Below are 18,430 nucleotides of genomic sequence, written 5' to 3'. Positions count from 1 at the left end.
TGACCCTAACACGTGAATTATGCTCAAAACCAACGCTCTCCACTTCCAAATGGTGCGCCATGGCATAAATAACCCTATTTGAGCTCAGTTACACGTTTGCATTGAAAGTGACTGAGTTATTCACTTTTCCAGTTTATATGCGTGCAAAATGCTTTTCAGAGCGAGAGAATCACTTTTTGACCAAAAAGGTGTTTTTGACCCTGACACGTGAATTGTGCTCAAAACCAACGCTCTCCACTTCCAAATGGTGCGCGATGGCATAAATAACCCTATTTAAGCTTACACTCACAGAAATATTTAACCCTAACTTTTAAGATTTATGTAAAATAATTACATGACAAAGTTCCATTTGATTTTTTGAATATTTTGAACATAAACCTACCTAATAAACTTTACATGATGTATATACATCAGTTTAATAAAGACTATTCATTTGAAATGCATATTCACCAGGTTTATGTATTGAGTATTAATATAATTTATTTAATTTAAATGCACATTAATCAGATTATGTATTCAGAATACATTAAGTATATTTACTTGAATTACATAGTAATTAGGTTACCTATTCAAGATGAATAATTTGTATGTGTTTGAAATGCATACTAATTAAGCTTAAATTCAAACAAAATGCATTAGATTTATGTATATTTGTGATTAATATCCAATACATTTTTCTATTTTCCATTCAACAATATCTCAATGATGCATTCAGACTTGATTCAACAAATTTATTAATAAAGCAAACCTCTTGTATTCACCCAGACACAGCAGGCAGTGTAGCTCAACCAACTCATCTACTACTGTAGATAAAACATCAAAATGTTTTCCAACTTCAATTGAACCGAGGCAAGTTAGGAAGGTTAAACAGTTTTTAAATCACCACTTCTCTTCCAGGTTGTGAACATACAACAAAAAACAGGTCTAGGTCCCTGCCTTCTTTAGAACGCACCAGCAGGTGGGACCGTCCAAGTAGTCGCCTCCACCGCCATGACTAATGGGCCTAGCTTAGCAGACGTGCAAGATAAAACATCAGAATGTTTTCCAACTTCAACAGAGGCAAGATCGGAAGGTTGAACACAGTTTTAAATCACCATCTCTTCCAGGTTGTGAACAACAAAAAACTGTTTTAATAAAAACCAGTCTAGGTCCCTGCCTTCTTTAGAACGCACCAGCAGGTGGGACCGTCAGACTATTGGCAAGAAGGCCTAGATTTTGTGATGGCAAAGAACATATTAAACTACATTAACAATATGTCATCGACAAGGCAACGTATTTGATTTGGATTTTAGTTGTGAGTCGAATTTGTAAGATATGATTTTTGATGATTCAGTTTCTTCTTCCAAATTAAACTAGATTTTTACGATTGTTTATTTTTTACCAAATGCACCTCTTGTATGGGTGAAGTCTGAATGTTTTTTATTGTCTTTTTCGTGCGGATGATATCAGCACTTAGCAGACGTGCAAGATAAAACATCAGAATGTTTTCCAACTTCAACAGAGGCAAGATCGGAAGGTTGAACACAGTTTTAAATCACCATCTCTTCCAGGTTGTGAACAACAAAAAACTGTTTTAATAAAAACCAGTCTAGGTCCCTGCCTTCTTTAGAACGCACCAGCAGGTGGGACCGTCCAAGTACAGTCGTACGCCTCCACCGCCATGACTAATGGGCCTAGCTTAGCAGACGTGCAATTTGAATTCCAATCACAAAAACATACTCTTCTTTGGCACGTTCAAATGTCAGATTTTCCAAGGAGAGCATAGTCCCGGAGGTTATCGGCATGTATCCTCCTCCCATCCCCGCCCCACCCCAAAAAAAGAGTCACCTGAGCAATTTGAGCTTCAGTGCTCGTACTTTGGGGGAAAGCTTGGATGATTCCAGGTCCATCAGGATCTTCTGGTACACTTCAAATGTATCCTTCAAGCCTTTTGGATAGCTTAGATTTAGTGCGTAGATCAACCCATACAGGATCACGCATGCATGGTTGATACTGTGGAGGTTGTGGAGAACTTTGACCCCTTCCAGGACCACACCGACATCTGCCAAGCGTCCACCAGGACCATCAGGATCATCACCCTCAGCGGGAACTGTGTAGATTGCCATGGTCGTCCCTGCGACGTCTGCCTCGGCCTCACTGCATTCGATGTCCTGAAAGATAGATGGAGGGAACAGAGAACAATGAGCTGTGTCACCCTAACCTTGACCTTTGACCACCAAATTCTAAGCAGCTCATCATTGAGGCCAAGTGCATGTTAATTTGAAGAAATTCCCTTAAGGCACTGTAGCTATAGTGTTCATGAGAATGAGATGGACACAAGTTCAAGGTCACAATGACCTCAAGATCTTTGACTCCCTAAAAGCCTGGAAAACAAAACATAAAGTCAAAAAGTTACATTATGTATAAATGGAGTTGTACATTCAATGATCATCAACTATTTAAGTATGATAAAAAATGGTGTTTGAGCATTGTTGGTCACAATGAGGGTCGCGTTAAAGAATCTCAATGACATTTTTTACCGTGTTTGTGGGTACTCGGTGCAGTAAAGAACGGCATGTTGTGTCACATTGCTTAAAAGTAATACACTTAATCCTTTAATTTAGTGAATTTGTAACGGTGCACATGAAGCATAAGAGTAACTTACATGTTCATAGGTTAGTTTTCCTCTGAGGGCAAGATTCTGTGCTTCTTTAGGACGCAAGGATTTCCGGGGAGACAGAAGAGACTGCACTTTATCCAAAGAAGCCTTTGACCTGCCACAATCAAAAAATGGAGTCAACAAAACATACCAAATTAAAATGTAAAAAAATAAAAAAATACAGGACCAGGAACCCATTTTATTTAGAGATCTGTGAAGTAAATGAAAACATTCTCATAAGTAACCAATATCTGAAAGAGCCAAATAAGAAACTGTTCTTTGATACAAGGTAGGGGAGAAAGGACAGTAGGAAAGAGGCCAACCTCTTCTGTCCACCCCCCACTCCTACCCTCCGCCATCTCTCCTCACCCCTAATCTCTCATAGGGTAAGGTTTACTCCTCCCTCCTAGCCAACCCTCTCCAAACCTCTCTTGTGCTGTCCTCCCTCTCATAACCTCCTTCTGTTTCCTGTTAGGAAATAGAAGGAACTAACCTTTCCCTATCCTGACCTTCTCTCCCCTAACCCATCAACCCTTGAAAATGACCCCTTCTAGAATCAGTCCCAACAGCCAAAACAAAACAAAGTATCCTTACTACTACACTGTTTTATGACTTACCTCTTGACATCCGGCTTTGGGTTTACAGACCGCCTCAGATCCTCAGCTGCCTTTTGACAGAACAATAATTATCCCATTATTTCTCTCCATGGATATCGGCCTTAATTACACTACAAGGTATGGTAAAGGAGGAAGACATGAATGGCATTATCTTTGTAAACTACATAGTAGAAAAAAAACGTGCTTTATATGTGTGAAGTTACACTGTGGTAGGAGCCTGGAGGTAACACACAATAAAGCTATATGTGTGATGTGTGTGGGAGACAGAGAGGGAGAAGACCAGGGGGAGAGAGAAAAAGCAGGACCGATAGACAGAAGACAGAGAGGGAGACAGCCAAACACAAAAGAGGGAGGGGGAGAGACAGAAAGGAGAGAGTAGGGGGAGACAGACAAAGTGTGATAGGATAGAGAGAGGGGGAGAGAGGGGATCAGTCTTGTGTTGGTTAGAGTTCCAGTCAACATGTCCACTTACTGTCAATAACTTCAAGGAAGACAAGAAGGCATCCCTCTCTCTGATGTTCTCAAGGCGTTTGAGTTCATAAGCAGACAGTCCACAACATGAATCCTAGACACACACACACACACACACACACACACACACACACACACACACACACACACACACACACACACACACACACACACACACACACACACACACACACACACACACACACACACACACACACACACACACACACACACACACACACCAGAATCAAGAATCAACCAGACAAAATCTGAAAGGCCTTTCTTACTAATAACACATTACATAACTGCTGCTTTATGAGAACTATCAAGTTTCTGTGTCCTCACCTTCTTGTTTGGAGCAGAACTGTCATCACTGGCATATTGGACGCGCTTAGGTGCCAGGACCTGACCCTTAACCTCAGGCTCCTCCGGACCATGTGGATTTACTTCCTACAAGTGACAGCACTACCACCATTGCCTTGAGGGAATTTCTTACTCAAAACTAACAACCCATTGGACTCAATGACGAACTATTGGTGGTCAAGGTGACCTAATGTCCATTCCATTCTCATGAACGCCACATGTTATCAGGCACACCTGGAGGGAAATTAATTACATCTTCTACTTACCACGTATTCTTTGACCAGTGTGTCCAGGTCTTCATTGAGGTAGATGCTTAAACAGCTCAGCACACAATCACGCCTCACGTTGACGTCTTCACTCTGAAACAAACATTACATGATTCCATGCTGGTCAGTGTCAGAGACACATGTGCTGAGGCCAGCCAAGCCACTGACATTTCCCTCCTTGACCATCCTGAACTCACCTGGTTTCACCCCACTCAGTTAAAGCTCACACTAGGGATGGGCGATACTTTATCGTTTACGATATATCAACAAAAACATTCCCCTCGTTAAGAATTTGTCATCTCTCTCGCTCTCCTAATCAGACACTCAGATTGGTCAAACAAAGCAGAGACTATCCAGGCAGACTAAACTCTGATAATCTACCTGTGTGTCCTCACTTTGTTTATTTCATGTAACAGCTTCTAAATCAGAGTCTGACTAAATACGCCGCTAAATAATGACTCGAAGAAGTTTCATTAGAGAGAGACTCGTCATTGAATTGGTGTTTATTTATCGTATGTCATTTTTATCGATACTGTTATAAATACCAGAAATTATCAGGATAAATTTTTTAGCCCATATCGCCCATCCATAGCTCACAGTTCTGAGCCAGTTCACTACACAGTAATTTTTAAAGTGCCTATCCTTTTCCAAACCGTTAACAAAGGAGCTTTCCCATATGGCTGAGTCAAACAAGGTTAGGTTAGACCAAAAAATACTTACATTATGCAACTTTGCCATCACAGCTCTGATCTTTCTTCCTGCAGCTCCACCTTTGGCATGGAAAACCCTGATCAGGTCGTCAGTCAGGCGGTCCAGTTCTCCAAGGAATTTGGAGGTCAGAGGTACAGTCGTCAGCCGCATAAACTCCAGGTTGATCTGTAAAAGACAACACAGACAGGATACAGACTTCAACAGGGGCGGCTGTAGCTCAGTTGGTAGAGGGGTCATTCATAGACCGAAGGAGAAGAGAAAGTTTGAATCCCGGCTCTGACTGTCCAGATGTCAAAGTGTCCTTGAGCAAGGCAAGCACGCTGCACAGCAGCTGACTGCCGCCATTGAACTGTGAAAGTGTGAACTGGGTGAATGAGAGAAAGCCATTGTAAAGCACTTGGGGTTGGGTGCACAAAAACACTATTTAAGTGCAGACCATTTACCAGATGTGACATTGAATACATGAGTTACTAAACTCAAGATTCACACTTACCTCACTGACGTCAAAGAGTGCTGGCCATTTGTTTAGGAAATCTGGAATCTTTGGCTCCTGGAGAATCTCCTGTCTCCTAAGCGAGAAGGTACGCTGCATCTTCTCCTTGATCAGGGCCTCGTCCTTTTTCTTATTTTTTACCTGAAATGGAATGAAACTTCGTCATTTTACAGTAGATACTTGTATAACAAGATTTGGTTAGAAACTCTCCGCAAGGGTACACAATACAATTGAGAAACAGACAATAGAAAGGGAAATGCTAAGCTAGATGCTAGACAATATGATTAGGGAGTAAGAATAATATACAAACTCAGTGTAATAGATACAGCAAAATGAACTGTTGGGCTGCTTGAGTTGAGCTGGACAGGAAGTATAGTGCAAAACATGATGGGTGAAAAACTGATCATGTACATACTGGCCATGCCATGAACATAGTGTAATCATGGATAGGTAAGATACAATGTATTGCACATCACACCTCTGTCAGTAGAGCCACCCTTTCCACCTCCAAACTGTCTCTTGTTTCACCATTAGGGATGTTTGGACAGAAATTTACATCTCCCTTCCTGGGCTTCTTGATGTTGGCTGCTGGAGTCTGCTGGCCACTTCGCTTGTTTTTCAGAGAGTTGATGGCAACCTCGGGGTGTCCAGCTCGGCTGAGGAGAAGAAGAATTGTATTTTTTCAGCACCTTTCACTGACCAGGATCACATGGCATTTAATGTCTTGCACCACCTTGCGCTGGCACAAATATATGTTAAAGCATAAGCCTTAGCACTTAGGACAGCTACAAAAAAGAACCCATTAAATAAAATACAAACCTCAGCTTGGTGCGGAAGTTCATAATTTTTATTTTCAGGTAATGCTTCCAGCCACAGTATCCAGTTCGTGTTGCTTTTTCCAGTAAACATGGATGTGACTGTGTCAGAGCCTTTGCCACTTCTTCTAACTGCTCATCCCTCGGGTAAGCTGTGTACTTTATTATTTCCTCAGCAAGGCCTTCAAGAATATCTGAGCGTACTTTCGGCGTAGGAGACAGGCAAGTTCCGTGTGCCTTGAACTCATTATTTCCTGTCTGGAGCATAATCTCAGCACAGGATGAGAAGCGGGGCACGACAAAGGTTTTAGGCCAGGAGCAGGACCGGGTCTCAGGCGATGATGACAAGATGATGGTATCATTGCTGGTGTCTGAATCACATGGTTCTTGTGATGAAGAGCTGGCATTGGAAGGAGTACCTGGGATTGTGCAGCAGGCATCTCCCGTGAGTGGCGTGGACCTGGTTGTATCATTAAGTGTGTACACCACTTTCAAAGTACATTTATCTTCAAGTTCTGATGTTGACAAGAGATTCATGAACTGATCATCCATGTCTTTGTCTTTGTACTGAAGTCTGAACTGCTCAGTCACTTGAAAGAAAGTCTTGAGTTTAAGAGCCAAGTCCTCCACAGTTCTTGGTATTCCAGATTCAATGCTGAATTTTCTTGCATCATCTTCACCTCCAAAGAGGACTCTGAAGGTTACTTTTCCTGCCATCCTGCTTTGCTAATCTAAGGTGGAGACACAAACAGAGTAGATCGTATTAGTCTTGTTATTCAAATACTCAAACACTCAGGCAGAATACATGGTCAGGACAGTCATTGCCTAGATCTGATGAGGCTAGGACAGCGAGGAGGAGGGTAAGAGAGGTTAGTAGAGCAAGGGCTCAGAGAGCGAGGAGGAACAGAGGAGGTTAGTAGAGAGGAGGCTAGGAGTGAGGAGTTCAGTAGGGAGCAGAGACTAGGAGAGATCAGTAGAGAGCAGGTATGAGTACAGAGAGGTACCCACAAAGTTCATGTGGTGGACACAAACCAAATCTGTTACTGAAGAATTTTACACGGCACTGTAAATGATCAAAATCAAACCTCTGATGACGATGTGTCTCTTTAGGGTCACCATACGTTTTGATCCGACTGTGTAGGCCACAAGTGGATAGCAATCAGTCAGCTCTCCAAGCTGAACAAGGGCAACCTCTCTTCCTGGTGACAAAGTCAACTGAAAGGCCCTAAAATGGTCCTGATACCAAGCAAAAAATAAACGAACTATGAAGCTCAACTCATCTCTCACTATACATATTTGTAGGATCTCCGCAAATTCAGGCATTCCAGCAGTTGAACCACATGCCAAAATCATCCCATTTCTGTAGTTTATCCCTCTAGTAGTGCAATTCTTTGTGAGATTTACTTGACTAATGTCTGGATACTTCTGGCTGAGAGCCAACACAACCTCCTCATTCAGAACATCAACCGGGACTATGGAGACATTCTTAACTTCCACATTTGATGCACTGAGACTAGATGAATGCAAGTGATAACTGATCAATTGTTGGTGTTTGTTTGCCAGAGTAAATGCAATATTCCTGAAATTATTTGTGTGTCGAGCTACTTGTTTAAAAAAACTGTTTTGCCTCAAATCTTATCGTCCATACACCCACAAGAGGCCCAAAGCACTTGATCAAGTGTGAGTAATGCTCAAGATAGTGGTGTTTGGGTTTCAACTTCACCCCTGGGATAAGCTCAAGTAATCTGTGTCTGTGCTCAGACACTTTGACATCAAGGTAGGCAATTGTCTCGTGGGTGTGAACAGGTGCCACAACCAACTCTACAATTTCCTTCAGGTCTAATATCACTTGCCAAGCCAGCTCACCCTCTGGTATAAGGTCTCCTATAAGAAATGGAAGGAACCGTATCAGGCACCAATTCTCATGGGCGTTGCCACCTATCGTCTTCCTGCTTGAATAGTTGTGTGATATGATGTGAGGCCGATTTTTTTTGTCACTCCACTTGTAAGGAAATTTGAGTATACGCGTGTTAAGAGAATCAAAACTGAAATACTTCTTGGAGATCAGAATGCTCAAACACAGGGCTAATTCAAATGGGACAATACCCTCAAACAAATCGTGCACTAAATCTGGAGGGTAGCCTGTGCTGACGTGAAAATGTTGAAGATGTTCAGTTAAAGGGCAAGCTCTCTTCACTCCAAAGCAATTTGTTTCAGTATCCTGTGCAATCTTCAGATGTGCGTCATGTATTTCTTTGGTTCGTAGAGAAAAAGCACCTGAATGAACGTCCTTTGACTGTATCTCTACTTTCTGAGCAGTACAAAATCGACAAATATATTGCCCAGAAAAGCTCTCTATAAAACCAGCCAAACCGTGGGCACCCAAATTGTCAGCAATTACACTATGCACTGTTCCTTTGACAAACGTTCCAAGCTTTGGAATGAACACACCATGCTCTTCTAATGTAACAAGTTCATGTAAAAGTGGCTCTAATATTTTTCCATATCCATATGCCTTTACATCGTCACTCTTGCACAATACTGCCAAATAAATTGAGGTGAGTGCTGAGTGAGAGCCTGTTGCCAAGTTATTCAAAATCCAATATATACTACACAACTTGTGCTTCTTCCGTGACGTACCCAAGGGATTACACAATTCAAAGTCATCAATGTATAAGGTTAAACAAAGTTTTACCTCATCACTTGACAGGAACGGGTTTTCCTTGAAGTATACACCATCTCTTATGGAGCGATACTGCTGGTTTTCAAGCTGGTCAGTGTTACTGCCCTGTGTTCTGTGGGTATCAATAACTGTATTCAACACTTCAGTAGAATCAAGTATCTGCTGCAACGATCGCAGTATTGGGATATATTGAAAGGACCTGCTCTTTTCGTGATCTAGAACAAACTCTACAGGCTCAACAATATTTAACACTTTTTTTAAGTATTCTTTTCTCTTATACGCTGTAGCGAGTGCACCACCTTTCCCCAGTGCATTCACCAAAGGATTAGATTTACACAGTAAATCCGCTAATTCATTAACAACAACACCATCAACCACAATGTTTTTGTTTTTGAAAAAATCGGAAAGACTGCTACAAGTTATTGGCACAGACACAGTACTCAACAGGTAGTGTAGCTCTTCAACCAATGCATCTACTGCTGTAGATGGAACATGAAAAATGTTTTCTAATTTCAATAGAACAGAGGCAAGTCTTTTTTCTACAACTTCAGGAAGGTCCTCTGAATTATCAATATCACTATCTGCATCTGACAGACTATCATCTATGTCTGCAGAGGATGTGGGCCCATCATCAGGACTAGCAGACTGAACAGTGACCTTAACTACACCTGCCTTAAAATCTGATAGACTGTGGGGATTATGTTTACGATTTTTATGTGACTTAAAAGTACCATATATTTTTATCTGAAATGCACATCCCTCAAACATACAAGTTACATTTTCATACTGTCTAAGATGTTGATAAGTATGACTAAAGTAATCCTTCTCAGTTGAAAGTTCTTCACACCCACACGTCTGACATGTAAAAGTAGTTGACTGAGCACCTGCTGTTTCTAGCTTTCTGTGTGTTCGATATATGTGACTTAAAAGGTTCTTCCAGGTTGTAAATGTGCAAGGACACTCTACATATACACATGGATATCGGCATGTGCGGCCATGATGGAAATGTCTCAGCCTAAAATGTTTTAACAACTCATACCTGGAAGATAGTGAATTGTCACACAATTTGCATGTCCACATTCGCACAGCACCTGTGAATGAATACAAAGAACAATAAGTCAAGTTATGTTATTAACACACAAACAACAAGCTCCCCCCTGGCTACAAAAACATCCGTTTTCAAAGTGCATGTATAATCTACAACACTACTGAAGAACCCACACATCCAACCTTCTGAAAGATCAGAAATTTTGGGCCATTTGTTATCAATGAATTAATCCCTAAAATTTTAGCCTTGATATCTTAAACAATTTTAAAAAGCACATGAACTGTCAGTCAATGTGTGTGTCTCGCACTCTGTTTAGATTGACAAATAGGCCTATCGCAGTGTTTTCTCCGGTTGTTTTATGTTTGCCCACACGGAAATAAACTATATAAACATACAAATTTTAATATAGGTTTTCATATAGGTTTCAAATATATGCAACATACATAAAATTTGTCATTTTCATATATTATATGTACATATAAGTTATTTATCATGAATTTAGATTATCATTATTTAGACTATTTATCATGAATTTATATTTTAACATAAATTTACATGTTTATATTTTTAAACAACTCTTTTAATCATTATTTATCTTTTTAACTCTTTTAATCCATGAATCAACAGTACTAAATCACTCTTTTTAACCAACTTGATTATTTATACAACTACATTACAATATAAAACATTATAGCAACAACTTGACATCATATTAACACAAATATACATCATGCCTTCTCCATTACTCTAATTTAATCTGAGCTAGCGGTAGCACCACTCGCGATTAGCGTTAGCATTGCGCTAATTTGAGTTTTCAAAGTCAGTACCAAAGTGAGCTCAAACATTAGGAAACATTCCTGTAGCTCCGATTGGTTCAATAAAAGTATATCATGAAGCCATATTCTCACAACAGCTACATCAACAGCTAATAACGGCCGAGACCTAGCCTCTTAGCATGTAGCAACCAGGCTAACTGGAGTTTCTCTCAGAGGGCTCACTCAGTGAAGCGACTCTTCTTAGCCATATAACACACAAATCTTGTTCCTAAAAAGCAAGAGACTTATTAGTCAGTGTTTTGGTTTAATAAATCGTGAATGTTCGACCTTATTGTTATTTTTCTTACCGATGTCCACGGTCGTTCCCTAGTCAACATCTACGGGTCTAAGTGCTGGCGCGCGTGACCCTGACCATGAGTTACGGCTGATACGCCACCTCGTGGTAAACAACTCAAATCACATAAATGGTTTAGTAACCATGTGGGTTAGATTAATTATCTAAGAACATTTCTTAGGATTACTAATTAATGTATATGGGTCTGATAATTTATTTTAGCTAGAAGAAACGATATAGCCTATACGATAGGCCCCTTGAACTGATGCAACTGGATTACAAACAGAAAAAGTGCATTCCAGAAGTTAAAAAAAGAAAGAAAAGAAAATTGATGCACTGACGCAAGTTAGATTTAAACATTTCTATGTAAACAAACTGAAAAAGCGCGCGTGTGTACGTCCCGGTGATAGTACTGATTATTTTCCTACTCCGCATGGAGCACCAAGTTCAGTGAATTACTAGCTAACGTTAGCTAGCGAGCGCCGGCGGTACACACGATGTCCTAAAGATAAAACTGCCTACAATCATCACAAACTACGTAGATTTAATCATCAATGAATTGATATTAATGTAATATGATAAAGACTGCACGAACAATACACAGATGGATGTAAATAGACAAAGGATAACTCGGATTACTCACCATTAAGCCTGAGGCACCAGTCTGTCGAAGTCCCGAAAATAAGGATGTCACTTCCTGTTTCCCAATTTCACTTCCCTTAAATTGTATGTAAACCAATCACATACATTTTAAATGAAATAATCTCATTTGTTTCACAGCTTTGATTATTTAAATCATGTTAATATGTATTAAGTAATTACATTTAATACATTTTAGAAATTTCAGAATTATACAGATTATAATTAATTTAAATACATACATTTTGAAAATATGAGTATTTAAATAAAATCTAATAGATTTATATGCTTAAAAATAAACTCTACCATGATTCATTTCTGTGAGTGTAGTTACACGTTTGCATTGAAAGGGACTGAGTTATCAACTTTTCCAGTTTTTATGCGTGCAAAATGCTTTTCAGAGCGAGAGAATCACTTTTTGACCAAAAATGTGTTTTTGACCCTGACACGTGAATTTTGCTCAAAACAAATGCTCTCCACTTCCAAATGGTGCGCAATGGCATAAATAACACTATTTAAGCTCAGTTACACGTTTGCATTGAAAGGGACTGAGTTATCAACTTTTCCAGTTTTTATGCGTGCAAAATGCTTTTCAGAGCGAGAAAAGCATGTTTTGACCCACAATGTGTTTTTGACCCTAACACGTGAATTATGCTCAAAACCAACGCTCTCCTCTTCCAAATGGTGCGCGATGGCATAAATAACCCTATTTAAGCTTAGTTACACGTTTGCATTGAAAGGGACTGAGTTATCAACTTTTCCAGTTTTTATGCGTGCAAAATGCTTTTCAGAGCGAGAGAATCACTTTTTGACCAAAAATGTGTTTTTGACCCTGACACGTGAATTGTGCTCAAAACCAATGCTCTCCACTTCCAAATGGTGCGCAATGGCATAAATAACCCTATTTAAGCTCAGTTACACGTTTGCATTGAAAGGGACTGAGTTATCAACTTTTCCAGTTTTTATGCGTGCAAAATGCTTTTCAGAGCGAGAAAAGCATGTTTTGACCCACAATGTGTTTTTGACCCTAACACGTAAATTATGCTCAAAACCAACGCTCTCCACTTCCAAATGGTGCGCGATGGCATAAATAACCCTATTTAAGCTTAGTTACACGTTTGCATTGAAAGGGACTGAGTTATCAACTTTTCCAGTTTTTATGCGTGCAAAATGCTTTTCAGAGTGAGAAAAGCATGTTTTGACCCACAATGTGTTTTTGACCCTAACACGTGAATTATGCTCAAAACTAATGCTCTCCACTTCCAAATGGTGTGCAATGGCATAAATAACCCTATTTAAGCTTAGTTACACGTTTGCATTGAAAGGGACTGAGTTATCAACTTTTCCAGTTTTTATGCGTGCAAAATGCTTTTCAGAGCGAGAGAATCACTTTTTGACCAAAAATGTGTTTTTGACCCTGACACGTGAATTGTGCTCAAAACCAATGCTCTCCACTTCCAAATGGTGCGCAATGGCATAAATAACCCTATTTAAGCTCAGTTACACGTTTGCATTGAAAGGGACTGAGTTATCAACTTTTCCAGTTTTTATGCGTGCAAAATGCTTTTCAGAGCGAGAAAAGCATGTTTTGACCCACAATGTGTTTTTGACCCTAACACGTAAATTATGCTCAAAACCAATGCTCTCCACTTCCAAATGGTGCGCGATGGCATAAATAACCCTATTTAAGCTTAGTTACACGTTTGCATTGAAAGGGACTGAGTTATCAACTTTTCCAGTTTTTATGCGTGCAAAATGCTTTTCAGAGTGAGAAAAGCATGTTTTGACCCACAATGTGTTTTTGACCCTAACACGTGAATTATGCTCAAAACTAATGCTCTCCACTTCCAAATGGTGTGCAATGGCATAAATAACCCTATTTAAGCTTAGTTACACGTTTGCATTGAAAGGGACTGAGTTATCAACTTTTCCAGTTTTTATGCGTGCAAAATGCTTTTCAGAGCGAGAGAATCACTTTTTGACCAAAAATGTGTTTTTGACCCTGACACGTGAATTTTGCTCAAAACAAATGCTCTCCACTTCCAAATGGTGCGCAATGGCATAAATAACACTATTTAAGCTCAGTTACACGTTTGCATTGAAAGTGACTGAGTTATTAACTTTTCCAGTTTTTATGCGTGCAAAATGCTTTTCAGAGCGAGAGAATCACTTTTTGACCAAAAATTTGTTTTTGACCCTGACACGTGAATTGTGCTCAAAACCAATGCTCTCCACTTCCAAATGGTGCGCAATGGCATAAATAACCCTATTTAACCTCAGTTACACGTTTGCATTGAAAGTGACTGAGTTATTCACTTCTCCAGTTTTTATGCGTGCAAAATGCTTTTCAGAGCGAGAGAATCACTTTTTGACCAAAAAGGTGTTTTTGACCCTGACACGTGAATTGTGCTCAAAACAACTGCTCTTCACTTCCAAATGGTGCGCAATGGCATAAATAACCCTATTTAAGCTCAGTTACACGTTTGCATTGAAAGTGACTGAGTTATTCACTTTTCCAGTTTTTAAGCGTGCAAAATGCTTTTCAGAGCGAGAAAAGCATGTTTTGACCCCTGGCCCGGTTCTACGGGGGTGCATAAGCATGCATTGCACCCCCAATTAAATTGTGTGCACCCTCTATTGAAAAAAGGATAATGGATATCCGAAAATGGCTAAATAAGAACACTGCAGAATCAACGTCACACATTAACCAGAGCAGGAAGGATGGAGACAATTTGGATCACCGAACAGTTGACGTTACTGCGGCTTCTGTCAACTTCAACGTTAGGATCGCCGTTGTGGAGGCTAGCGAGGCTAGCGCTAGCAACACTAATTCACTCTGGTTTATTTTAGTAATTCATTAAAGCATTATGTTCATAGCACAGAAACAGAAGATTAACCCATATTTTCCAGTTGTGTCGTGATTGTATTTATTTACAATCTTGTAAAAGGCACCATTTATTACTGATTACTTTTTGTGAAAGTAACATTACTAATTGGGTTTTATCTGTCAGCATTAAAAGTTTGGGTAGCAGGAGTTGGAAATCTAAACCTAAAAATGCAAGACAGAAAGGCAGTACAATAAGCACTGACATTGACATTGAAGAGTATTGACATTTAGTGGTTCACATATATAAACACAGACAAATTCAAAGTTTGAAAGGGTTCTTTCCTTGTTCTTTCCTTGACTAATTTTAGTTTCATTTTTAAGATACAATGTGAATGAAAATGTAAAATTGTTTGCTATGTCAAATATCCTGCCACAATTTATTAAAAAGTGGGTTATTTTTGCATTGCAGTCACATGTGTTTTTTTTCAGGGTAGAATTCTGTTCTTTTTTATACCTCAGACATATCAAAAACCTTTCTCATATCCAAAGCTTGGATATCAATAAGCTAATGTTGCAACTGAAATGTTCTCCACATCACAAAGACATGATGTGTACCAGCTTTTAAGCACAGTAAATATTATTGTCCCAACATGTGAGTACAACTACCCAGAAGTGCTTGTCAATCTACTGGTAGAAAGGCCTAGTGTAAAAAGCGAAGTCTGAACTGAAGCTGGGTCGCTGGTTTTAGTATAGTACTGGTGCACCCCCTCTAATCTCAGATGCACCCCAAGTCATTTTGTTCTGGAACCGGGCTTGGACAGATACATCAACTTTTCTTTTTTGTACTCGTGCAAAATGCTTTTCCGAGGCAGAGAATCACATTTTGACCAACAATGTGTATCTGACCTAAACATGTGAATTGTGCTCAAAACCAATGCTCTTCACTTCCAAATGGTGCTCTATGGCTTATATAACCCTAATTAAGCTTAGTTACACGTTTGCATTGAAAGGGACTGAGTTATCAACTTTTCCAGTTTTTAAGCAATTTTTTCAATTTAAGCTTAGTTACACGTTTGCATTGAAAGGGACATATATATGAACTTTTCATTTTTTTTGTGTGCAAAATGCTTTTCAGAGCGAGAAGCGCTTTTCGACCAACAATATCTTCATGACCCTAACATGTGAATTGTGCTCAAAACCAATGCTCTTCACTTCCAAATGGTGCTTGATGGCTTATATAACCCAATTTAAGCTTAGTTACACGTTTGCATTGAAAGGGATGGATATATCAACTTTTCTTTTTTTCGTGTGTGCAAAATGCTTTTCAGGGCGAGAGAAGCTCTTTTTGACCAACAATGTGTTTCCGACCTAAACATGTGAATTGTGCTCAAAACTAATATGCTTCACTTCCAAATGTTTGTATATGGCTTATATAACCCTTACTAAGCTTGGTTTACACGTTTGCATTGAAAGGGACGGATATATCAACTTTTCAAAATTTTATGTTCGCAAAATGCTTTTCAGAGATAATCACTTTTCGACCAACCATGTGTTTTTGACCTTAAAATATTTATTTTGTTCAAAACGAATGTGCTTCAATTCCAAATGGGGATAGGTATATGTTTTATACAACCCTAGTACAAGCCTAGTAACACGTTTGCATTGAAAGGTACAGATATATCAACTTTTGTCACGTATAAATGCTTTTCAGAGCGAGAATCACTTTTTGACCAACAATGTGTTTCTGACCTTGTAGCAATCAATAATGTAATAACGGCCAATAATGTTAGAACTGCCAATAACGTAATTATTTAAATGTAATAAAGCCAATAATGTAATAAAGTTGTTGAGCCAATAACGTAATAACTTTTTTGCCAATAATGTAATAACTTATTACGTTATTGGCTGGTTATGTTATTGGCATCCACCACCAAGTTGTACATCTAGAACTCATAAAATACCCTCTAAACGGTGTTGGAAGCAGTTTGTTGTCCCTCAGAACTTGTTTCGCCTCCATGTATTTGGGCCGCTTTCTGAGGACCTCCTGGGCGTAGTCGTCCTTTCCTGATGAACAAACCCCTTCCTTTGCCTGGCCAACTTTAAAACTTATTAGGAACCGAGCCGAAACCGGCAAGGTCCCTATATTGTTTTTGGTCCGATTATTAGGGACCGAGCCGAAACCGGCAAGGTCCCTATTGAAATTGGTCAGTTTCTTGTTATTATTTTTAGCGACTTTGACTGCATTTTTCCCCCCCTGAACATATACGAAAACTCATTTTTATTTGGCAGATTTGTGGGGACTGCTGTAAAATTTGATATTCTATGCGTCAAATTCAGGTTGGCCCAAAGGTGGCGCTATACCAACTGTTCTAACGTGCAAATTTTGCACAAGCATATCTCGCCACCGGTTTGACCTACACTCATGAAACTTTGGTCACACATGCAAATCCTCATGAAATCCTCTGAAAATTTCCGGGTAGCAAGATTTTCCGCCATTTTGAATTTAGTTAAGAACAGTAAATTGCCTAAGGATCCCAGGTTTTTGGACTTTGACAAAAATCCTCTGGCACATATCCTCTATGGCCGATTATCTTCAATCTGACATAAGGATTAGTCTGTACAATAGCACCCATGAGTCATTGAGTTCTAAAATGGGTGTGGTTTAAAACGCGCAAATAGTTAATTGCTCATATCAACATCAAGTTGGACTCCTATGATGTTGACCCAGATACAACAAGATAAAGTCAAAAAAAATTCAAATGGGGCGTGGCATCGAAATGGGCGTGGCCTGTCACTAAAATCGCCACAGTTCATAGACGCAATGTTTTATTTCAGCGGGACCGACTTAGTGGCCGTTGGGGACCAAAGTTCCAACTGCTCAAGTAAAATGAAGTCGATTGGAAAAACAACATGGCCGCCAGAGAAGGGTCGATCACTCTGCGGAGACCATAATAGTTATGAATATGAAATTCACAGGACACGTGTAGACTGGTGCCTGTAGCTCACATACCAAAAATCGTGGTTGTCATGTTTGTAGCGCTCCCTACAGGATCTTTAAAAAGCAGCCCCTGCGCCACGTTTCACCAATATGTATGAAACTCGGTAGAACATGCAACGTGCCAATACCTACAGAAAAGCCTCTTGGACCCATACCCCAAAACCCACCGGAAGTCGGCTATTTGCATTTTTTCATTTTCACTCTCGGCTGCTATTTTCTGCAAAACTCCTCCTAGGGAATTTATCAGATCTGCTTCTAAATTGGTCAGTACAGTCAAAAAATGGTGCTGAACCAACGCCGTCTTATATGTGACTGTACGTTGAAGGGCGTGTCCGTGGCGTGCCGTTAAAGTTGGCCATTTTGAATTCCGTGGTCTTGTATTAGCTTTTTTCGCCTTGTATTTGAACAAACTCCTCCTAGGGAATTTATCGGATCTGCTTAAAAAAATTTCTGTACAGTCAAAAAATGCTGCTGAACCAACGGCGTGTTATTTGTGACTACGTTGAAGGGCGTGTCCGTGGCGTGCCAACAAATTTGGCCGTTTTGAATTTGGTGGTCTCATTTTCACTTTTTCGCCTTGTATTTCAATGAACTCCTCCTAGGGAATTTATCGGATCTGCTTCAAAATTTTTATGTACAGTCAAAAAATGGTGCTGAACCAACGCCATGCTATTTGTGACTGTACGTAGAAGGGCGTGTCCGTGGCATGCCGTCAAAGTTGGCCATTTTGGGTCTTTTTCGCCTTGTATTT

The 18,430-nt window shown here is 39.8% G+C and overlaps 1 protein-coding gene across 1 annotated transcript; it reads right to left on the bottom strand.

The window, feature by feature from the left end:
• Positions 1-1,823: 1,823 nt before the first annotated feature.
• On the bottom strand, positions 1,824-10,137 carry LOC311361413 (uncharacterized protein; the record flags this gene model as incomplete). The annotated part of the gene is made up of 7 exons (XM_084481580.1): positions 1,824-2,150; positions 4,356-4,448; positions 5,076-5,231; positions 5,560-5,700; positions 6,038-6,215; positions 7,460-7,507; positions 10,097-10,137. 7 exons carry the CDS (start codon positions 10,135-10,137, stop codon positions 1,824-1,826), a joined length of 984 nt encoding a protein of 327 aa, XP_084337706.1.
• Between the last annotated feature and the right edge of the window lie 8,293 nt (positions 10,138-18,430).

Source organism: Micromesistius poutassou, assembly GCF_964030765.1.
Source record: "Micromesistius poutassou genome assembly, chromosome: 16".
NCBI lineage: Eukaryota > Metazoa > Chordata > Actinopteri > Gadiformes > Gadidae > Micromesistius > Micromesistius poutassou.
Note: the sequence above shows the minus strand (reverse complement) of the source record. Positions and strands in the feature narration are given on the sequence as shown.